The 24,814-nt window shown below is 39.5% G+C and overlaps 1 protein-coding gene across 3 annotated transcripts in view; it reads left to right on the plus strand.

The window, feature by feature from the left end:
• LOC127415962 (SAM and SH3 domain-containing protein 1-like) overlaps nucleotides 1-24,814 on the plus strand; it is an 80,653-nt gene that overhangs the window by 37,324 nt on the left and 18,515 nt on the right. The window contains exons 5-12 of one of the 3 annotated variants that reach the window (XM_051655021.1): nucleotides 8,105-8,142; nucleotides 9,924-10,010; nucleotides 10,091-10,203; nucleotides 11,379-11,474; nucleotides 21,375-21,507; nucleotides 21,764-22,164; nucleotides 24,130-24,204; nucleotides 24,330-24,467. In XM_051655021.1, the coding sequence (XP_051510981.1) occupies nucleotides 8,105-8,142; nucleotides 9,924-10,010; nucleotides 10,091-10,203; nucleotides 11,379-11,474; nucleotides 21,375-21,507; nucleotides 21,764-22,164; nucleotides 24,130-24,204; nucleotides 24,330-24,467 (1,081 nt within the window). The remainder of the gene's footprint in view (nucleotides 1-8,104; nucleotides 8,143-9,923; nucleotides 10,011-10,090; nucleotides 10,204-11,378; nucleotides 11,475-21,374; nucleotides 21,508-21,763; nucleotides 22,165-24,129; nucleotides 24,205-24,329; nucleotides 24,468-24,814) is intronic. The other 2 variants (XM_051655022.1, XM_051655023.1) reach the window with 2 other exon arrangements.

Genomic DNA, 24,814 nt, shown 5'->3' on the forward strand with positions numbered 1-24,814 from the left:
AATATTAGGTTATATATTCACACTATGACTTTGAATGTGTCACTCAGCTGATATAAATGTTAAGTTTAAAAATTCTGGGTCATCGGAAAAGCTTACCTTTGTAAATCCTTACTGTCTTGGGGTGGTTGAATAATTTCGATTGCAACTGTAGATAATTGTCTACCTGTTTCCTCCAGTATCTTCACAAGGTCCTTTGCTGTTGTTCTGGGATTGATTTGCACTTTTCGCACCAAAATATGTTAATCTCTAGGAGACAGAATGCGTCATTCCTGAGCGGTATGATGGCTGCGTGGCCCCATGGTGCTTATACTTGGGTACTATTGTTTGTACAGATGAATGTGGTACCTTCAGGCATTTGGAAATTGCTCCCTAGGATGAACTAGACTTGTGAAGGTCCACAGTTTGTTTTCTGAGGTCTTGGCTGATTTCTTTTGATTTTCCCATGATGTCAAGCAAAGAGGCACGGAGTTTGAAGGTAGGCCTTAAAATACATCCACGGGTAGACCTCCAATTCATTACACCTTCTATCAGAAGCTAATTGTCTAAAGGCTTGACATCATTTTCTGGAATTATCCAAGCTGCTTAAAGGCACAGTTAACTTAGTGTATGTAAACTTCTGACCCACTGGAATTGAAACAGTCTGTAAACAAATGTTGGAAAAATTACTCGTGTCATGCACAAAGTAGATGTCCTGAATGACTTGACAAAACTATAGTTTGCTAATATTAAATAAGTGGAGTGGTTAAAAATGAGTTTTAATGACTTCAATCTAAGTGTATGTAAACTTCTGACCAACTGTAACTGCACAGTACAAGACAGGTTGCAGCCTGTTGACTGTCATGCTTATTTATGACTGCCTGACCTTCTCACATATATGAACACACTCTTACTTGGCTATTTAAATGGGGACATGCCAAAGATGGTATATATAAAGCAAGTTATAATTACTATAGACTAATCCTAACCCTTTTAGCTTAATTTTTATGACATCACAGAGTGAAACAAAATCAAGTGAGGTTTTTGTCATATTTAGCTCACTTTTGGGGAAAAGTATGTCCTCAAGTATGTACTCACTCACATTTTAAATACTTGTTTATATCCACTTGTACAATGACACTTAAAAAAGGACATAAATAGTGCACATGCATATCTGTCAGTAACTTTACATACCCAGTTACTTTTGTCAAGGATATACTGCACATAACATCTCCATACAGAGACTACAAATAATAGCTGATGCTGAACAGTATCTTGCTATCACACATGCATGCAAACACATGTCAGCTCTGCTCTTCATCTTCCATCTCCCACTGAGCGTAAGTGTGTGTTAGTGGGTGTGAATTCCTCCGTTTTACTTCTTCACATCTTGGTGCTTCCAGGCTTCCTTCCTTCCATCTATTGTTCGTAGATGTTTAAGATGAAGTCTCTGATTAGAGAGAGGAAAAATAAAAAATTAATTCTGTCTGACCTAAACAGGACTTAGCAAGTTTATAATACACAAGGGTGTTAGTCAAGCTGACTAAATGAACTTTATTTAGCATTATTACTTAAATGTATTAGCCGTATAGGAAATCTCAGAGTGGAAAGTGTTTAATGGTTAAAATGAGAGATCTGATTTCAACAGTTAAGTATGGACAGAGTTGAACTTCTTTCATACATAATGTAGCTGGTCCATGCATCAGTGTTTGTTATGTGTTAGTTGATGGTCTGTTCCTGTGGGGATGAGCTGTCCACGTGCCATGGGAAAGATTTAATGGCAATGCCTTTATCCGCACTTTCTGGAGAGGAGAAGAATGCAAAGATCAACGTAAAATAGATGGAGTTGACACTTCTTATGTCATTTACATGCCTCTATGGTCTACAGGGGAAGCACTTTTACACATGCTTCAGTGTGTTGATGTGGTGCTCATGCAGGTTATGCGAGTTTGAGTCTGGCTCTCATAATATCTCAATCCCGTTTATTTGCTGTCCTCTTTTTACTACCCCTTCAATAAAAGAGACAAAGGGCCTTTTTTCTTTGCACTGGGACTAAAATATAACTCAGTATAATAGAAGGACGTGTTCCCCTCCAAATAGATAATGTTTTTTACGGCCCTTTATGTGCATTGAGAATTCAAAGCTCTCCAGGATCAAATTTTTACTTATTTCTAAGTTTGGTTCCTTAAATGAGAAGCAGTGTGAAAACCCTTCAAGAGTAGTTTTTACTACTGGCAGCAGAACATGGCCAAAACATAATTCTGGAGACAAAGGGTCTGTTCCAAAACCTAGTGAGCATCCTCCAAGGCAGCATTTTGAGGCATTATAGGCGCACTCCCGACGTGAAGGCTGTTCCAAAAGCTAGGTATCTTAATTATGCTGCCTCATAAGAGATCTCATTTTGGCCGAATTCTAAGGTAGCATCGGATATAATCCTCCTCTGGGTAGGCGATCCCAGAATGCACCTTGAATGAGCTTGGTGGAAAAATATATCCAAAATGGCGGACGAAGCGAGAGAAATTTGGATTATAAATATACTCATAATCCATTCAATACATAAAAGTATTGATAAAAAATGGTTTGATATAATAAACAACTGACTATTTTACCCAAAATGTGTGTGTGCTTTGCGTATTTATGCTCATTAGAGGATCACGTCACCTGTGTTGAAATCTGTTGCGAGTCTAGTCTTTCGTGCGCTGAGCGTGAGAGCTTTTTGATTGATGTGCGTAGCTGCCACCTATGTAGAGTGTTCCAAATCACTCTCTTATGAGGCATCATTTCAGCAAGGATGCTGCCATAGAAGACAGCTGCCTATGTAGGCTGGAGACAGCAAGGCAGCTCACTAAGTTTTGGAACAGACCCAAAATGCATTGCTTGCTGGTTTATAGTTTTTATTTGTCAAATTAATTGTAATATTATTTCTGTTTTAATTTTGACTAAAACCTGCAGCCCTATTCAATACCTACTCTTTAGAAGGGTTCTGTTTATTCATTATGACGTTATCAGCATAGTGCCACAGTGGACAAAAGAGTCACTGCCAGTCACTTACCACAACTTTCTGTCTGCATGATTAGAAGGAAGAAGCGCTAGCCTCCAGAAGGCTGCTCACGTTGAAAGGCAGGGGAGGCGATGACAGAGAGTTGCCAGAGAAGGATATGTGTATGTTTTGTGTGTTTAGAAGCCCCTTTACTCTAATGTTGAAAGGGACTTCCTCCTAGCATACGTGGATAGGTTGTTTCAGTAACATTAATGACTCTAAGAGGCTTTAAATCTGTGTATACTGAATTCAGTTCTTTCCACATCATAATAAAAATGTAAAAAAAAAAAAAAAGCAATTTCATGTATGGATTTAAGGAAATCCCTTAACCTCCATTTACCATGACCTCTAGTAAAGGTCATTTCCTGGACATTTCCTTTTGCGACTTTTGTATATGTGTTGAAGTGTTTTAGTGTATATGTGATCTGAACTTTGAAGCCAGGTGTAAGGAAGTAAATCGCCTAGTCACAGGACACCAGGTGCACCCTGGGATAGAGGGGTTCCTCTTCATCAGCAGTTTGACCAGAGGAAAGAGGAAGTCTGCCTATTCCCAGCTCTAAAAAGGCAGTGAAAGTACACTGGAGTGATACATCTCTGATGAGAATACTGTGAAGTTCCTTCTTAAATCAGTGGTGATGAAATGTTGGCATAGCGATTATGACTGATCTCACACTTTGAAAGGCCATTTCCTGATAATTCCCAATCATCCCAAAGCATAAGACAAGCTAAGCAAGCCACACTATTCAAATACACAGATTAAGTCAATAAAGAGTGTACAGTATAAAGCAATCAGGCCATGAGAGATTAATCATATATAGTATTCTTTTTCTTACTATATTGCATCAATACGTTAGGTATCAATATTTATTTATTTGTTTCTATTTTTATTTCCTCTAGTTAATGTAATGAAGAAGCAGGTCATTTAATTGAACACAAACTCTGAAACCAATATTTCTCAGTGAGGTCAGAACGGCTTTTGCAAATTTATTTCAATCTGTTGGACGCATTTGTTGCAGATTCAGTTGCAATCCAATTATGATATTGTGATGCATCACAATGTATTAAATCATGCCATACTGTATGCGTAGTAATGTGAAGACATTGGTAATACCCAACCCTAATAAGATTTCATAGAATCCAAGTTTACAACTTGTAATTGCGAGTTCGAAGTACAAAGATGTGAATGCTTTTTACAAGTTGAAATCTCGTAATTGCGGTAATTCCGACATGAGTTGAACGCACCATTATCAGCAGTGGCTTCGAACGTTCGAAAATCAGAATTTAGAGTCGTTTTATAAATCCAAGTGTGGAATTTTCTTCCATCACATTCTCTGAAAAGCAATCTCTACAAGCCAGGGATCCTCTGTTTCGGAGATAGTGGACATGACAGTTTGTCACAGTGCAGGAATGCAGCATGCAGAGCTTATTTTCTGCATTTGCAGTGCTACACACTCACCAGTACAGACATTCTGCAAAAAGAAAGAAACAGTCAGACTGTAACATGCTTTTATTGTAGTCACACAGTGCACACACATACAGCCGTGAGCTGTGTACAGCTCTCTGTCAATAACACAAATCCTAAATGGAGCCTAATTTACTGAGCTGCTTTTCAGAAGAGCCTTATTTTGCATGGCACACAGGCATAGTACTAGCAGGAGACCCCCTTTAGATTCTGTGTGTGTATTCTGTGGGGTGAATGAGAGGTTAAACAGAAAGTTTGTGTTGCCATGGCAGCATAATGATATGATAATTCAGGGAGGCCTTTGTTGAGCCGGTTTCAACACATGCAGAGGGGACTTGGGAAAAGAGCAGCAGTGACGTCTGTATTTGGTCAGAAATGAGTGTAAAGGGCGTTCTGAAATTACTGGGTGCCTTTGTGTTTATATGTAGCACATTTTTCTCTTTCACAATTCTTGTAATGACATGTAACATCTGACCTGACACTACACACGCTCCCCTCTTGAATAGCTTTAGCAGTGAGGATTTCATAGATGTATATGGTATGTATTTGGGACACATGGACAACAGATGAAAAACACCCACATACACCCGCAATGATTTACGCAGGGTTGATGGGGTAAAAAAAGCTGCCTTCCTGTGGAGAGAGCCAGACCAGAGTGCATTGGTGCATGAAAGTGTGTGTATGTGTGTAGTGTTCACTTTAATGCAGGCACAGGTTGAGATTGTTTTCCTAACTCAAGGATGAGAGAGAATCCACCATCCAGATGAGGAAACCACAATTATACACACACACACACACACACTCGTGTACATGTTCCTGTCAGCAGAACACGCACAGGTTTTTGATGTTTTCTTCTCTCTCTGTGTTGGATTCTGTTGACAGATGGCATGACCGTCAGTACAGTTCAGATGTTTCCTCTCATAATACCATAATCTACCCTCTCACTGATAGTTAACGCACAACCCTGTTTCACACAGTTTTTGCAAACCACAATATGACAAATTCAACATGATCCCCATCACATGAGCAACAGAACTGAACTACAAGTGTGAACACCCCTAGTATGCTTGTGATTTAAGGAGAGAGAGAGGGATTGGACTTAATAATGTACTGATAGGTTTTATGTCAGCTATAAGGTTCTAGGTGATCAGGTCTTGTATAATGACCAGCTAACTGTACGTTATCCCATTTATTACATGGCTGTTTAACAAAAGTAATAAATATATTGACATGAATTATTGATTTGTTTATTATGCGAGACCTAAGAGATCACAGTGTGATACGAAAGACATTTAACAAGCACAGCTTTGTAGAAAGGAAGTCATGTCCATGTTGAAACACATATTTAAGAACTTTCTTTAAATGTGAATGTCCTGCTGTTTTTTGTTTTGTTTTGTTTTTGCTTCTGTTATTGACACATTAAAACATCAGAGCATAAATGCATACATTTATGCTATGTAGCCTAAACAAGGGTTTGTTAACAAAAGTTTGGAGAAGGAGTTGCAATTCATTTGATGCATTTGTCTAATTCATACTACATAAATAGAATCTAAATAGGCCAAACAGGATCTTTCAGTCTCAATATTAGGGCTTTGGAACATTAGTGTCGAATGTTTATCCTCTGACTCTGACAAAAGATGTGTGTGTGTATGTGCTGGTCTATGTTTTGCTGTGCTCTGCTTCATTATTAGAGTATTTTCCATGGGCACTGTGCCCCCGAGAAGCGGAATGGAAATGTAAACATGCAGCCTCTGTCCTGCGGTGTCTCTCCTTCTCTTTCTCCCTCTCTCACTGTCTGTCTGTCTTCATCTCATTTCGTCCCATCTCATAAGCGTCTCATCTGTGCCTTGCGAGCCTCTGGAGCCTGTTGTGTGCTCTGAACACTGCCACACTGCCCTCTATTGTGCCAAATAATAAATGTCACTTGGGCACAGTGCAGGGAAGGAGATACAGTTGAAGTCAGAAGTTTACATACACTGAGGTTGAAGTCATTAAAACTAATTTTTTAACCACTCCACAGATTTCATATTAGCTAACTATAGTTTTGGCAAGTCGTTTAGGACATCTATTTTGTGCATGACATGAGTAATTATTCCAACAATTGTTTACAGGCAGATTGTTTCACTTTTGATTGACTATCTATTATATAATTCCAGTGGGTCAGAAGTTTACATACACTAAGTTTAGTGTGCCTTTTAAACAGCTTGGAAAATTCCAGAAAATGATGTCAAGCCTTTAGGCAATTAGACAATTAGCTTCTGATAGGCTAATTGGAGTCAATTGAAGGTGTTCCTGTTGATGTATTTTAAGGCCTACCTTCAAACTCCGTGCCTCTTTGCTTGACACCATGGGAAAATCCAAAGAAATCCGCTAAGACCTCAGAATAACAATTGTGGAGCTTCACAAGTCTGGTTCACCCTTGGGAGCAATTTCCAAGCGCCTGAACATACCACGTTCATCTGTACAAACAATAGTGTGCAAGTATAAACACCATGGGACCACGCAGCCATCATACCGATGTGCATTCTGTCTCCTAGAGATGAATGTAGTTTGGTGCGAAAAGTGCAAATCAATCCCAGAACAACAGAAAAGGACCTTGTGAAGATGCTGGAGGGAAAACCTCTGACCTCTGAAACCTCAGTCCTCTGGTCTGATGAAACAAAATTTTAACTGTTTAGCCATAATGACATAATGAATCGTTATGTTTGGAGGAAAAAGGGTGAGGCTTGCAAGCTGAAGAATACCATCCCAACTGTGAAGCATGGGGGTGGCAGCATCATATTGTGGGGGTGCTTTGCTGCAGGAGGGACTGGTGCACTTCACAAAATAGATTGCATCATGAGGAAGGAAAATTATGTGGATATTTGAAGCAACATCTCAAGACAGCAGCCAGGAAATTAAAGCTCGGTTGCAAATGGGACACCAAATGGACAATGACCCCAAGCATACCTCCAAAGTTGTGGCAAAATGGCTTAATGACAACAAAGTCAAGGTATCAGAGTGGCCATCACAAAGCCCTGACCTCAATCCTATAGAAAATTTGTGTGCAGAACTGAAAAAGCGTGTGCGAGCAAGGAGGCCTACAAACCTGACTCAGTCAAAATTCCAGCAACTTATTGTGAGAAGCTTGTGGAAGGCTACCCAAAATGTTTGACCAAACAATTTAAAGGCAATGATACCAAATACTAACAAAGTGTATGTAAACTTCTGACCCACTGGGAATGTGATGAAAGAAATAAAAGCTGAAATTAATAATTCTCTCTACTATTATTCTGACATTTCACATTCTTAAAATAAAGTAATGATCCTCTCTGATCTAAGACAGGGAATGTTTTCTACAATTAAATGTCAGGAATTGTGAAAAACTGAGTTTAAATGTATTTGGCTAAGCTGTATGTAAACTTCTGACTTCAACTGCACATGGTGGATGGTCAGCTTAGAGCAATCCAATAATGTTGTATGTATATGGTTGAAGAGCACACATAAATGCTAACCCACATTTACATGCACACTCCCTGTCAGTAGGGAGGGCAAGTGTTTGTAATGTTTGTAATGCAGTGAGATGTTTTTCTTATTAAACATTTTTTTTTTTTTAATCCCTTCCATTTCTGTCATTCTTTCTTCAGAATTCCTCTGCACAAGTCCAGCTCTGAGGATGGATCAGGTATTTAAAAAACTTCTCAACTATTCTTATGATGTGGTTTTGGTAGAATTTCATTGAAACTTTTGTTAGAGATAGTTCACATAAAAATGAGAATTCTCTCATCATTTACTCACCCTCATGCCATCCCAGAAGTGTATGACTTTCTTCTGCTGAACACAAACAAAGATTTTTAGAAGAATATCTCAGCTCTGTAGGTTCATGCAATGCAAGTGAATGGTGAACAGAACTCAGAAGGTCCAAGATCTCTTAAAGGCAGCATAAAAGTAATCCATATGACCCCAGTGGGTAAATTCATGTCTCCAGAAGAGATATGATAGGTGTGGGTGAGAAACAGATCAATATTTAAGTCCTTTTTACTATAAATCTCTACCTTTGGCCAGCCCCTACCAGTAGGTGGCTGAATGTGAAAGTGAAGATTTTTGGTAAAAAAGAAAAAGAAAAAGGGGCTTAACTATTGATCTGTTTCTCTCACACACTTATCATATCACTTCAGAAGTTATGGATTAACCACAGGAGTCGTATGGATTACATTGTTATGCTGCCTTTATGTCCTTTTTGGACCTTCTGAATTCTGGTCACCATTCACTTGCATTGTGAAGACCAACAGAGCTGAAATGTTCTTCTAAAAATCTTCATTTGTGTTCTGCAGAAGAAAGGTCATACACATCTGGGATGGCATGAGGGTAAGTACTTGATGAGAGAATTTTCATTTTTGGGTGAACTATCCCTTTAATTCATTGATGGACTGGAATGTTCTAGTGTTAGAGGTCTATGAACACTTGAAGCCATTCTGGCCTTTTATAGAAGGCCTAACAAATATGGATGAATCTTACAAAAACTTTCCCCAAAAGAGAAAAAAAAATAATTTAAGTTTTGCAGATATAAAATGAAGGTGCTTTTTCTAGGACTTTGTAGATTTTTTGCATTGTGACAATTTCATGACAATTTTGCACATTTAATCTTCCCCAGTTGTCTATATTCTACTGTAATGTGGAAAATACTCAATTTCATTACTGTAATAAAGTGTTCTTTAAATTGGCAAGGACATTTGGAAGTATACATTATGGAAGTTTTTTGTTGTACTGAATTTATGTTCATGTTCATGAAAAAAACAAACAAAAATAAGCCAATGGGCGGGGGCTGGGTAGCTCAGTGGTAAAATACGCTGGCTACCACACCTGGAGTTCGCTAGTTTGAATCCCAGGGCGTGCTGAGTGACTCCAGCCAGGTCTCCTAAGCAACCAAATTGGCCCGGTTGCTAGGGAGGGAAGAGTCACATGGGGTAACCTCCTTGTGGTCACTATAATGTGGTCCCTTCTCGGTAGGGCGCGTGGTGAGTTGAGCGTGGTTGCCACGGTGGATGGTGTGAAGCCTCCACACGCGCTATGTCTCCGTGGCAACGCGCTCAACAAGCCACGTGGTAAGATGCACGGGTTGACTGTCTCAGAGGCAACTGGGATTCATCCTCCGCAACCCGGACTGAGGCGAATCACTACGCGAACACGAGGACTTAAAAAGCACATTGGGAATTGGGCATTCCAAATTAAAAAAAAAAAAAAAAAAAGACAAAAATAGGCCTAATTTTCTTAAAGCAAAATAATGTTTCAATTTTTATATAATTTTTAGCATAAACATTGTGAATTTACAGAGCTAGGTGATAAATGTAGAGTAACTTAATTGGCTCTTTGTGCAAAGCATTAGGTTTAGGTGTTTCATGTTGTCTCTGTGCACACAAGTTCCTGTGTTTGATGCTCCTGATGGTTTCCTCCCTTCTCCTGCAGGAAAATGGGACAACAAGAAGAAAAACAAATCCTTCTGGCAAAACTTCCGAAAGTCACAGAAAGGGGTCACAAGGCAAACGTCAAAAGGTAAAGCAAACAAACTCACTCTTAGTTCTCACTGTCTATTCCTTGTTCTTGTTGCTCACATTTCACCTCTGACCCTGTAGGAGAGGACATTGGCTATGTGGCCAGTGAGATCACTATGAGCGATGAAGAACGGATCCAGCTGATGATGATGGTGAAAGAGAAGATGATCACAGTGGAAGAAGCGCTGGCACGGGTAAAGACTCCTCATTGATCCTGAACAATAACAAATGAGCTTCCATTCACATCTACTAACCTTACTGAACCAGAATGATACTGCCCTTGCTTCTTTCTTCCTCCTCCAAACATGCATACACACACTGACATTCATAAACATACATGTGTACTTAAGCTACATTAAAGGGCTGCAGTAGATTCCTCAGTGCTTCATATTTTGTTGAGGTGTAAAAGGGTTTTCGGTGTCTAATTTCTGAAGTAGGGTGAGCTGGGATTGATCGATTTGTTTGGGTGACTGTAGTTATCTGATAATGAACCTAATGGAAGATTCCAGATTTGGCTTCCCACTCTCCACAAGGCCAACATTGATTCCTTTAACCAGCAGTGTTTTCTTCAATTTTTATATTCTCTTCTCCTTCAGTTTTTCTTGCTTTGGGCTGATAGTTGATCTCTGATATGAGCAGTCTTGATTGGCTGGATCTGCAGTTTGAATCAATGCTAAGCCTCTGTGGATAGTCGAATCATACATGCTTAAATGTAAACTTGTGCATATGTGTATAAACTTGTGTGTCTGTCCTTGTGTGTGTGTGTTTGTCTGAATGCAAATACACCTGTATCTTTTTTTTAAGTAATGTTCAATCACTAATGTATGCTTTGTCTGTGTAGTGTAGTTCTGCGTTTGTCTGTGCTTTGTGTCATTCTGTGTATTGTAGGGCTGTCAATTAATTTTTAATTTAGTACAATTAATTATAAAGAAATGTGCGAGTACAAACTCAATTGCAAAATGTATTACTCTGGACTGTAGGCCAGTGATAGGCTGCAATGGTATAGAAATAAAACAAACAACTGACTTCTAAGCTACTGTATATTCAATGCTTTACTCATCCACAATGATGAAATATCTATGGATTATCTTAATTTCTTAATTCCCAGCAAATTTAGATAAATGTGATCATATTTCATTCATAATTTATTCGGTTACATTATTAATCAATTGACAGCCCTAGCTTTCTGCAATTATGTATGTGTTTGTGATGTGTTGTATTTTTCTGGTGAGTGGTGAAAGCTTTGCATGTGTATATGTCTGTGTGGTGTGGGGATATTTTCTGACTTATTTCTGTGACAGATAGGGGTGTGTGTGTGTGTATGTATGTGAGGGCGAGGGGTGGCTCTCTGACCTCTTGTTCTCCGTAGTTAAAGGAGTATGAGAGGAGCAGGCAGTTGAGCTCCAGTACAGACACAGCTGAGTGGACTGATGGATCCACTGTTAACCTCTCATCCGCCTGCAATGTAAGTACTATACCCAACTACCAACAATATAGACCAGAGCATATGTGTATGAGGGGTGTGTTCACAAGCTAACCTCATTCAGTCACAGTAAAGTTTATGTTCCCCCAGTGGTAAGTGTTAGTAATGTCTATCACACTACTAATTGAGGTCTGAGTGTGTGTAGGGAGTTAAATCTCTGCAGACCACACTAGTGACATTGTGGTTTATAAAGTCAGGCAGCGCCATCCCTTGCATCAGCTCGGTTCATCCTCGTCACTGAAATAACCACATTGAACAAACACTTTCATTTGTTATAAGCTTAAGGGCTCACAAAGCTTAGGATGATTTGTAGTCGCCATACATTAACCATGTATTATAAAAAATAATGTAATGACTGGTCCGAAAACTGATTGGTCGTGTGTGTTTATATGGAGACGCTATGAGCATCTGGCACTGCTAGCTCACTGTAAGACCCTTAGTGATGAGGTCCTTTAGACTTGGCGTGCAGAACTGGCACACTGCGAGTCCCCCGGTGATGAGGTCATAAAGTGTGTGTTAACTGAAGGATGAGATGTAGACATTTCTGACATTTTTTATTTCTTTCTTTGAAACCAACAAACCATTTAAATCATTTTGATATGTCACACTTCTTTGGTTCTAGTTACCGGTACAAAAGTATGCTTTGTGTGTACGGGGATGGGGTGGATGTGAGTATATGAAAGTGTCCACGATTAAATCCTTGAAGGGTTCGGTAACAGTGGATTTAGTTTCATGTTGCCCTTTTGGAAAAATAAGCTGCCAGCACACGTACATACAAATACACTCATACTGTATGCATCATGAAAACTTTGACTGGTTGCCAGCCACTGGACATAAACATACACACCCTGTTCTAATGGTCAACAGCTGTCTTTGCATTGCTTTTCGATGTTAACAAACCACAGCACTGCTTTGCTCAGCTTTGTGATGACCACAGCTCGCACACAGCGCTTACAGCTTAAAATGACTCCATCGCCCTGCAAAGCCTTATGTCCACTCTGAGGAGTCGCTGCCCGTTCCTACAGCCGTGTGTGTGCTTTTTGTGTTTGAGTGCGCAATCATGTCTTAAAGGATCTAAATGGGGGAAATTAAGCGGAAATAGTTTTTACCTCTTGATAATGGATTTACCCTAGTGGAAATAGAGGCAAGTAAGTGAAAGAGAGCTACAAACTTGTATTGTGAGTTAATCTTTAAAAAAATAAAAACTGTCAAAAATATATTAACATATTGCACCTAAAATCAAATTTGGTTCTGTATTCTACTTAAAGAAAATTAAGACCATTTATATTTTCTTTTTCATTATGACATTATTTTCATGTCAGTGAAACACATTTATAATCCATCATATTGTGAAAAATATATTATTCTCATTACATAATGTAAATATTATTTAAATCGGAAAGTACAATTTCAAGTGTTCATCAAGGGTAGTAACTGTTCCACTGAATTTAATTTATGCTGATTTAATAAATAAATACTGTAAATATAGTGGCAATTGTCGGGGGCCAAGCACATATGGAAAAATGACAAAAATAATCAGATTTGAAAGGAAAGATCCTGTGAAACCGTAACTGCCTTCGTTACAGTAGCAAAAATATAATAAGTTATAGCACCCCCTAGCATAATTGTTTTGTTTTTTTTTGCATGTGACCTCAGAATGTTCTATTGTCCAAATGTTTTAAGTTGTTAAGTTTGAATTTTTTACTCACAAGATACAGGTCAATTAGAAATTATAGGCCACACCCAAAAACGTATTTGCTTATATCTTCTGAATGACTTAATGATAAGTTGATCTGTAATCTGTAGATGAAGAACGGCCTAGGACGAGTTCGAAAAAGTAGGTTTTTCAAAAAAATCTAATTGGTTAAAGTTTTCATGCAAAAATGGAAATTCATGTGACCGTATGATTTGGGAGCACTGAATGATTTGGAGAAGCTAAGAAAATTTATTCTAGCCTATACGGTTCCAGTGTTATTAGCAAAAACACAAATTGGCTTATAGCACCACCGTGTGACTGATTCTCACAAAAATTTTAGATACAGCTTTGTGTAGAGAATCAGCCCTTATGGTTCCGAAGTCACACTGCACTTCGCACTCCATTCGCTACCATTCAAACACATGAGAATGTGGAAGACCGAAAAGCAAGCTCATGCAAAGTAATTTAGCATTCTGCTAAAGTTCAAGATTGGTGAACTCTTACTTGCGAATTCATATGATGAGAAGACGTGTGACGAATAGAAGATCAAAACGTCACACACTGACCTCTTGGTTCAATTCAAAGAACACTTTTTTCAAAGCTGCATGTTTTTATTGTTGTACAAAAGTGAGTAGATGGTACATTTTAACATGTTCAGTATAATGTTATGTGTTACTTGGGATTTATTATGTATTCAAATCGATCAAGACTTCATATCCTTTTTGTTGCGGAGTCCGAAATCATTTTCCATGCTAAAAGCCTAGTGTGACATTGGCTTATTGAGGATTTGTGGAGAAAATGTCAAATAATGTCACCAAGCAAAAAATCTTACTGGTCCTAAAAATAGACTTTGTTTTCTAAATGCAAAATGGAGTTTCTTATTCTTTTGATCTTTGATGTGAAATATGACCAAGACTTCTTCCTATTGGACCGTTAGCCCCGGTATAGTCAATAGAGAGGAAATGAGCAATGCAAGTCTTATACAAAGACCCTGTTTCTCTGTACCATTGAGACTCTCTCTGTGTCTTAAACAGATGCACATACCCTTCTGCTCATACTTAACCCTCTATAAAACTGAGCACATATCAGCATGTGCAAATTGAATCTCCGTATCTGAAGGGGAAAAGACATCTCTGTAGGAATTGTGACCCCTGGGCTGATGATTTCCTATTTATAAATGGAAATGTGTCAGCCCTAGTCTGCTAATGGTTAAACTGACAGGCAGCGGATACAGCTGACCTGAGATCAGTTTAGTCTTAATCAGAACACTAAAACCTCACTGTATGTCCAGAGGGTTCCGCTGTCACAAGATCAGTGTCAGTTACACTGAACATAGAGATCCATCAAGGTTCTGCTGGATTTAGCTGATGTGGGATCAGTTTTAGCAGGCACTAATACAGAGGACATACTGTATCCATATATGAATGAACTGAAGCAAAATCAGCCTTTCTTCTCTCTGCCCCACATTCCACATTAAGGATGCCCAGGGGCCAAATGGGAGACCTCGCAAAGTTTCTAGACACACGCACGCCTTTTGCCACGGTCACTCCCCTATACCCTGATTTTTACAGTTTCCTTCAAAAAACTGATTACAGTTTGTATTCAACTCTGCGTGAGATGGTGTCATGGTGGGTTTTTTGCATGTACTCTAACATCTAACCTGGACATGAAGACACTAATACTGCTGGGACAAGGTGGGACACAGCTGGACAAATCTCTAAATGACATTCCTTTTTATGCTTCCTTTTATTTTCTCCTTTTTCTGTAGCTTCTTTTCCTCTTGTTTGAAATGTGGCTTTGTAAACTTGTGCTGACGAGGAGCAGAAATCATGGTGGATATTTGTGGGGACATTTGCATGTTGTTTCAAGGGTAGACTGCAGTTAGTGGTTCAACCTCGTGCTAGTACTGTACTTCTATAATGCCATTGTCCAGGCATTTTTGTCTTCAGACGTGCTTGCATGTGCATGTGAGAGATATATTATTGGTGCTTTTGTTTATGATGTAAATGAGTTTTTGTGCTCCGTCCTGCAGGATATGCTTTGAACTCTTTGAGCTGTTCTGTTGTGTGTCATCATCACAAACACCTCCTCTACTTTGACATCTCTTGGTGTGTCAGTATCCAATGGTCATGTGGTCTTGCACTGTGGCCTTGAATGATTACGAAATTTTATTCATTGCTGACGATGAACCTATGAGAGTCTTTTTGTGGATGTGGTGAGCTTAATGTTTCCAGTAACAGATCACATTTAAGCTCAATATCTTGGTGGAAAATTAAGAGTGTTGTGTGCAGGGATGCACAAATTTATTTGCCAATCATTCAAGTTGGCCAAAACGGCTCCATCTTTGCTGATGTTTTAAAAACAGCCAATGGTCAGTACAGATTATACCCTGTCATTCAAAAGAGGGAAGAAAAGTAGGGCATCAGCCCACAATGTGGTGAACTTGTGTGGTAAACAAAATGTTTTTAGAGTGGAACTACTGTCTTTGTAATTGCAATTTGCAAACTTTGTACAGCCATCCTTAACTGTACTTCTGAAATTAGCTATATATGATTTGGGAAGTCCTCATTTTTTTAAAATAAGTATTTTTTTTTATTTATTTTTTTATTTTTATGCATTGGTATGGTGTAGGTTAGGGTTAGTCATTAGTAATTTATAATAAGCTTTATTTAAAAACAATAGAAGTCTATGATATGTGCCCCATGTAGATAACTAGCCAAACTATACTTTTCTCTGTGTGAGAGAGATGCTGGATAAAGAAAAGTGTAGAGGCTTTGTTATTGTGGATTAGAGGATGCAATATGAAAAAATTATGCCTCTCAGTCATTGCTTACAATGAATAGTGGAATATTTTGCAAAGTGGCGATGGCTCTGCTTTCAAATCAGGTTATGTTAGGTGTGTGTGTGTGATGGTCATCCAGATTGTCATCTCAACAGTATTCATCCACATTCAAATCATTAATTTGGAATAAGCATTGGATTTATTCCACCCAGAATGCTCAATCATACTCGTCTGTGGATGACAAAAACAAGACTTGCATGTATAGTTGTTGCTGTGACCATTTTTTACCACCTCGGTAGTTAAGTGCCAAGATCCGCCAGGTGAACTGTGTTGTAAGGTGTTTGGGGTAGGGGATGCACGCAAATTATTTGTTTATTGTGGATGAAACTTTAAAAAGTGTGTCATTGAACACTGAATAGAAATTAAACAAAATATTACACAATACCCAAAATACCATAATAAAAAATTGGTTTTGAAATGTCTGTCTGTTATTGCACCAATAGCTTATCTAATATGATGGTAACATAAACATCAACTGCTAAAAAAATTCCAGAATGTCAAAATCTGTTAATATAGCTAAACTTGAATAGTAAACACAACTAAATAACAATAAACAGATGGAAAGTAATTAAATGGTGGTTCAGTCCTACCTTAACTAAAAGCTTTTCAATTGTCAGATAAAAACATTTTCAACAGGAAAAAAAACATTGTCAGGTTTTGAGAGGATCTCACTTAGGTTGAGTGATGTTTCCAGCTGCATTGAATACACATTCAGAGACAGTATTAATCTCATTATGAAATTACAAACAAAAATGTATGAGGTGTGTTTTTTTTTTATTCCGTTAACAAAGATGAGATGGAAAAATATGCGTCATGTGGATAATTAAACAATTCTACTTGTTGACGAAAACGTGACGAGAAATAAATAATAATGCAAGATATTGCCAATGCACTAACAATAGTTTAGAAGAAGAAAAATCGGTCACGTGACGCCATGCGAGGTTCGGACGTGTGAATGGCAAGCTCTGCGCACTTTGCTAGTTTTAACACTATTAATGTCATAAACCGGTGAGATTCGATACAGTCTGTTCCATAACTGTTCTAGGAGGACAATATGTCAAAGAATTCAAAATCCTCGGGCTCTGGAGACATTAAAAGACACTTACGTGCTCAAGCTGACGCCCACGAGGCCCCGAGCCAGGGAGCCGATTTGGTCGGAGAAATGAGGGTAATACGGCGAGAAATGTTGAACATGACGGCAATGGTCATTGCTGACTTGAAGGATCTTGCTGTAATACATCGATCGATCACTGCCAAGGAGGCTAAATTCACTGAGGTGGTTACAAGAGAGGGAGATATTGAGAAACGGATCGATTATCTGGAGTCATCGAAGATTTATGGAATTATCTGCTAACCCGCTAGCGATCAAGGTAGATTTGGAGTGTGTCTGGGAGAAGTTGGAGAACATGGAGAACCGTAGCCGACGGAATAACATCCGTATTGTTGAAATTCCTTAGGTCGAAGAGGGTCAGGATATGGTGAAATTCCTGGAGGGGCTCTTTCCAAGTCTGCTCGACATAACAGGCCATAAACTGGAAATCACAGGGTTCCGGCTCAGCAATCCGCTGACGGAGACAGGCCCAGATCAATTCTGGCCAAATTTCTGAGATCATCCGATAAAGATCTCGTGTTACACGAGGCGAGGAGTAAAGGAAGGCTTTCATGGAAGAACCACAGCATTTTCTTGTTCCCAGACTTGCGAATTCGATGAGAGAAACGTGATCAATTCAAGGAATGCAAGAAAGTTGGAATTGTTTTGTGGAGTAACACTCCTTCGGGACAGTGTTGTGGATGAATCTGCATGTTCTTTGTGCTTATGCCTCCTATTAGCTGGAGTTTGTTTTAAAGATTATCTTTTTGTGTAATTGTGTCGCACAAAATGTTTATAGAAACACCGGACTCGAGCAATCCAACGGCAAAATTGTCGCGGGGGCTCTCGTAGGCGTACATGGACTGTTTGAGTTTAGAGGGATGGATGTGCACGGGGTTAGTGCGCACTGTGGAGAGCGGGGCGGGCTGAGCGACGATTGTGCAGAGTGAGGCTGGGATGGACACCTGGAGCGTATTATCCCACCCAGCTGTTGGTGATTGTGGTGTTGGCGGGCAGAGGATAAAGCCGCAACGAGAGCTGCAGTCGAGAGAGACTCGGGGAGAGAGAGAGAGATGCAATGAAGCTGTGTTTATGTGGAGCTGAAAAGCACCTCGTTAATGTATGTTCGTGCTGCTGAAAAGCAGTGGTGTTGAATGTCTTTGTTACACTGAAAAGTGCTGACAATAAAGTGTCTTATGTTTGACCGGCTCCCGCCTCCTTCAGAGTGTCCACTTCCTTACACACACTTAGCTTTTTCTGTTTGTTTGGGGGGGAAGTTTGGGGTTTGATTGTTGCACTAATTTTGGAATGTGGTCTTGATAATTTTGTTTTTGACACACTATTTTTTTTCTAATATGTCAAATGTTATTATGAGTGGACTGTCTCTCTCCACGTGGAATGTGAATGGGTTGGGGCATCCCATAAAAAGAAGGATATTTCCCTGCAGGAAGCTGAAAAATTTGTGAAGATATGGGGTGGACATGTTTTCTTTAGTGCTGGCTCAAGTAAGAGCAGGGGAGTCATTACACTAAGCAAGCATCTACAATTCAAATGTCTCAAACAGATTAAAGGTAAATTAGGAATCATCATTATTGTTTTAGCAGCCGCAATAAGAAAGGAGGATGATTTTCCAGGGGTGGTGGCGGGAGGTTTGGCGGGAGGTGTGGCACATAAGCTTTTGCTTTACGCAGATGATATTTTATTATTAGTCTCCGACCCTACTAGATCTATGCCTTGCCTCCACAGAATTATTAATTCCTTTTTGAAGTGTTCGGGATACAGAGTTAATTGGTCTAAATCCTAAGCTTTGTTTCTGACAGCGTACTGCCCAGTAACAGCTTTTCAGTGGCTCAAACAGGGCATTAAGTGTTTGGGTATTTTATTCCTAGCAAATTTGTGTGATTTTAGTTAGTTAATTTTGACCCTTTAATAAAAAGGTTTTCAAGTGATGTGGGCTTCATTACATTAATCTATGATTTGGAAGGTTAATGTTATTACAATGAATTGTATTCCAAAATTCAACTACCTGCTACAGTCTCTCCCTATAGATGTCCCCTTCTCTTATTTCAAGCAATTTGATTGCATAGCGAAGTCCTTCATTTGGAATGGTAAATGTCCCAGATTACATTTCAGTATTGCATAGGCCGATTGACAAAGGTGGGCTAGGCCTACCCAAGATTTTGTTTTATTATTATGCATTCGGTCTCAGACATTTGGCTCATTGGTTGTTTCCACCTGAGTGAGCCCTCCCTGGTTTTGTATTGAACAAGAAGTTCTTGCCCCTATTTTGCCATTGCAAAGCCTTTCTGTCAAACTAATCTGAGAAGTTAAGTTATACCCTGTTATAATACATTTGCACTCAGTATGGACAAAAGTGTCCAGATTGTTTAATTCGGACATTTATTTAATTGCTGCCTCGAGCATATGGCTGAACCCAAAATTATTGTATTAATAAGTCCCCTTTCTACTGGTCAGAGTGGACTGTGAAGGAGGTTAATACACTCGGTGACCTATATGAGAGTGGAGTGTTGAGATCCTTTGAAAATTTTGTTCAACATTTTGGGATTCCCAGATCTCAGTTCTTTGCTAATTCAGAGTCTGGGGGACAGAGCTTCAACTTCTCAAGAGATTATGGAAGAAAGATTTAAACTTGGTATTGGAGAAGAGAGTGTGGGCTAGGATTCTAAAAAAAAACATCAAGTCTGTATCTAGAGGTGCAAGGGTGTGCCTTATGCAATTCAAGATTTAACATCGATTCTATTGGACCCCCTCTAGATTGTATAGGCTTGGTCTTAAAGACACACCTACCTGCTGGTGATGCCAATCAGAAAATGGAGACACAACCCATGTTTTTTGGTGGTGTGTTAAGATCCAAGAATTTTGGTTGAAGGTTCAGAGGTTTGTGTGTGACGTATTGGGCACTCAAATTTCATTTTTCCCCAGACTCTGTATTTTGGGCGATGGGGCGGTCATCAATATAGGGAATAAACACATGGAAAGTTGGGTCCTAACCAGTGTTGTTATCGCCAGACAAATTGTTTTAAGGGGATGGAAGTTGGCAGTCGCCCCCATTTCAGGAGTGGTGCATGGAGATGGGGAGGATGGCGGCTTTTGAGGGAGTTTCATCTAGAAGACTGGGGAACTTGGATTCGTTTGTTGGGAAATGTGGCATTCTTTGGGGGCTCTCGGGGAGGGGCAGTGGAGAGAGAGGTGTGTGATATATATATTTTTTTTGTTTTTTGTTTTTTGTGTGTATATGCTTGTGTGACCACAGGGATGTTTGTTGAGGGGTGGGGTTGGGAATGGGAGGGGGAGGGGTAATAGTGGGGGTTAAATGTTGATTCCGTGTACATATATTTTGCGTTTCTTTGTTTACTGTATGAATCAATAAAAAAAATGTATTCACAAAAAAAATAAAAATAAAAATCTTGTTTGAATAAACAAATTATCTAGTCATAGTATTTTGAGGATTGCCCCTTCTGAGCTGCAGGAGCTGAAAGAGCTCAACACCGGTAAACTGATGCGCTTAGTGGGTTAATCGCCTTTTTTTTATTTTTTTTTATAAAGGTATCCTTCATATATGACATTTATCAGCAACATAAACATACAGTAATATTACCACTTACATCTGCACAGACAGTGAAGCAAAAGCACAATTGAGCTTTTACTAAATCCAGCGTATCTGTACAGACAATAATGCGAATGCACAGCTGAACTTGAATAGGCTGCGCACTATGCTTAACTCACGTTGTGAATAGGCCAGTGCCGCCATAATGCCGTATGTTGTGCAAAAATCCTTAAGTCCCTAAAAAACTGAAAATTAATACCTCTCTAGCATGTAAAATCAACAACACTGTAACAAAGGATCTAATACTTTCCTATACTCATATGTTGTTATTTCACAAATTCATTTCAGGTTTTCACAAGGTCTTATAAGTTGATGCCTTTACGTGAACATCACTGTCCACCACCGCAGTGGGGCAGTTTTCTCGGTGATGCTAGCAGCCCCACTTGCGTGCTTTATGGACTTAACTTGTTTCAGTTACACAACTCCATACTACATTCTTTTCATAAATCATGCCATGTCCCTAATATCAGTAGCCCATACTAAACATCCCATAATCTGTTCATATCAGTGCAAACCATCATTCTCTTGTTTTGTTCATGTTTGTGGAAAAGATGTTGTTTATCATGCAATTTGTATTGATAGCAATTCAGACGTAATGTAAAACTGACATCAAGTTTTGTCTTTAGTCTGTGGAGCAGTCAGATGATGAGCAGGAGGACTCTGTGAAGTTCAAGAGGCTTCACAAGCTGGTCAACTCAACTCGACGTGTTCGCAAGAAACTCATCAAAGTGGATGATAGCAAAAGACATGGCTCACAAGGTAGGAAGCTGGGACTGTTTAGGGAGGATTGATCAGATGGTATTAACCTAATGGTCATAAGAACTTTCTTAAAGCGGAAGTGTGTATTAACATTAATCTGTTCTTGTGATTTAATTATTTTCCATACTTAACTCCACTGGTTTCAAATAATTAATAGTGTGACATAGTTAAAGGGATAGAGATTCTGCAATATCTTCGAAGTCAAATTATATTTCAATTTATTGAAGTTTCTGTTTCAATCTTTCTTTCCCTGCAGATTCTCTAAGTCTGGATGGAACTCCCTTATGTGATGATTCAAATGCTCTGTATGCAGGGATCCACAAGAAACCAGCGTTGTGCACGGACTCCTCTTTGTCCTCCCTTGCACAAGAGCAGCTCTCTCTGGATGGGAACACTGATAGCCTGACCACCTCACCCTCCACCAGCAGCCTTGAGGCCTGGAAACCTGCCCACAAGTTAGTGAAGGCCCCTGGCACACATCCCCATGGACTTATCCGCCCACCACGCAAGAGCAGTGCCGGGTCTGAACTGGGTGTAGCGGGTGGTAGCGGCTCCTCTTTCTCGGAGTTGGAAAGTTTGGGAGACGAAAATTCTAAAGTCTCCCGATCAGCGACTGACGGAGAAATGCGAAAGGCCTTGTCATCTCTATCTCATGGGGTAAGTACAGACAGTGTCTATGCTTTTTATGGCCTCACCAGGCCCCGGCCAAAGCCACACCCCCTTCTGGTGTCCTTAGATGACATAAACAGCACCAAGCGGCCACCCGTCTCCATGTGGCAGCGCAATAAACCTGACCCAAACTACGCGTACTCCACGAAGCACTTGCTCTACCAGCGTTCCTGTAATTCTCCAAAATCCATCGCTCCCTCTTCCACTCTCCCCACCTCCCCTCCAACTCGTGAGCTTCCATTGGCAAGGGAGAAGGGGAAGAGCTGTGGGAGCGGAGTAGTGGGTAGCTGGCTGTTTCCGCCCAGGCGGCTGAAGGGGAGGACGGCGGTAAGTGAGCTCAACATCACATACGTGGTGGAACGAAGCCTTTACGGCCACTTGAACTGGACCGGGCTGGTTCGTCCCGTCACGCTGAGCAAAGCTGACCGCCGTTGGCTGCTGGAGGACGAAAAAGATGTGAACAGGAAGTGGGTATCCAGCATGGATCGCTGCACCAAGCGCGTACTCTTACGCATCCAGCAGAAGTCTGTGAGTGTGCCGGAAGAGCAGATCTACAGTGCCCTCTACTGCACTGGAGGGACAGGCTGTTGCAAAGCTGCAGAATAGAATTTCAGCAGGGGATAGTTTAGAGACAAACCGCTGGAGTTATGTTTCATGGAGAAGTCTGATACTTTGTAATATTGCAGTTATTGATCAAATGGAATCAGCTTTTTGTAATTGTGGGCAAACATAGTGTACACACACAGTACCTAGGCTCAATCAACAGAATCTAAGCTTCTGAAATATGGACTGTGGTATCATAAAAATGCATTTTCTTACATCGTCACCAATCCCTGGAGTGATTGTTGCACTTAGAAATATCTTAGACTGGTTGTGCTCTTTTAATTCTTTCTCATACTGCATAGCAGTGTTGAATCAAAACCTCATAGTCCCGGAAAAGAAAGAGATAGAAGAGAAACAGAAAGTAATAGTACCTCAATAGTCAAAACCTATCATTACCCATCTATAGCTTCTCTCCTTTTCTCTCAGTCATGTTTGTCAGTGCAAAATGGGTATGTGAATAGTCCTTGGGAGACAGAGTAGAGCAGAAGAAGCTAAATTAATCTTAATTTTAGATGAAGTTAGATTAGTTATTAAATAATGTGGAGTTCTTTCGGCAGCTTTGCAGAGTCTGCCGTCTGCGGGTCCTTGCCGTCATTCATAGTGAATGTGAACATGACCGTGATCTTCATCAGTAAACGCTTCCATCTATTTTGGGTTGGAAATGTCTCTTTCAACCTGGGCATGAATACAGAGTTGTCACACTTTTTTTCCATTTATTTATTTATATATATATATATATATATATATATATATATATATATATATATATATATATATATATATATATATATATATATATATATATACAGTATTTTCTATTTTATTTAGATTTTTGGTCGTCTTTCTAAATGCATGATTTTATTCCATGGAACATTCAAAAGACAACAACGGGACATTTATTTTGAACAACGGGACATTTGAGAAACTGCTGTTTTTGTGTCTGTTTTCAAAAGTCATGGAATGAAAATGCATTAAGAAAGCCAATTCATTAATATTTAATGCATTGCATGCATTTGCAAAAATTAAGATGCTGCCATCATGGCCATTGCTTCTTATTTGTTTTTGATTTCTAAGTATTTTTGATTCAATTGTATTCATGTTTATACAAGAACACATCAGCTTATTAACATAATGGCAAAAACTGTTGAAAGATTTTATTTTGAGTACAATAGGAAATCATCTCATCCCATGAAGTATCTTTTTGAGCTGATCGATCATTTTAGCTGATCACATTTAAAAATCAGTGGTTTCCATTACAAAGATCAGCATGAATCATTGAGCTTTGACTCTTCATGATTAACTCTTTAGTGTGAATTCACTATTAAATTAATAATGTCTTTTGTCCTGCAGAGAACGTGTAGCTTTGGAGGATTTGATCTGTCTAATCGTTCCCTCCATGTGGTCAACATGGCCTCTGAGCCTAGCGTGAGTACCCCCCCTCCCCTCCCCAATAGCTGCTGTGTTTGTATGATAAAATTTTGAAGATCAGTTAACTTTCAATGTGCTTAATCACGTTCTCTCTCTCTCTCTCTCTCTCTGTGTGGCTCAAGGAGCAGGAGGCTCTGTACAGGGACGTAGTGAAATCCCCCACAACGTCCCGCATCTCTCTAGGGAAGAAAGTCAAGTCAGTCAAAGAGACTATGAGGAAACGTATGTCCAAGAAATACACCGGGTCGCTTTCTGAACAGGTACACATACACATACATTGGCTGAGTTATTTGTTGTATAGCAGATTCGTTCAGAGGTGAGACCCAGCCCTTACTCCAGAGAAAATTAGCACATGTGTGCCCCACTTTATTTTTTTCAAATTGGAGTTCAACATCTCAACCATCCCTTTATGTAGCCTGGAGCATGGAGACAAGCTCACTCCACCTTAACACACCCACAATGTCGAATACAGAATGCTCAATACTCGATAGATATCACACACACACTGTCTTGGTTTCTCTTTGTGCTCTGTGCATTAGTGCATGCATTCACATATATTTGATGTCTCATCTCTTTTAGCGTGCTTAACATTAGTCAGTGTTAAGCT

The sequence above is a fragment of the Myxocyprinus asiaticus genome, chromosome 25 (assembly GCF_019703515.2).
Source record: "Myxocyprinus asiaticus isolate MX2 ecotype Aquarium Trade chromosome 25, UBuf_Myxa_2, whole genome shotgun sequence".
In the NCBI taxonomy this organism is placed as follows: domain Eukaryota; kingdom Metazoa; phylum Chordata; class Actinopteri; order Cypriniformes; family Catostomidae; genus Myxocyprinus; species Myxocyprinus asiaticus.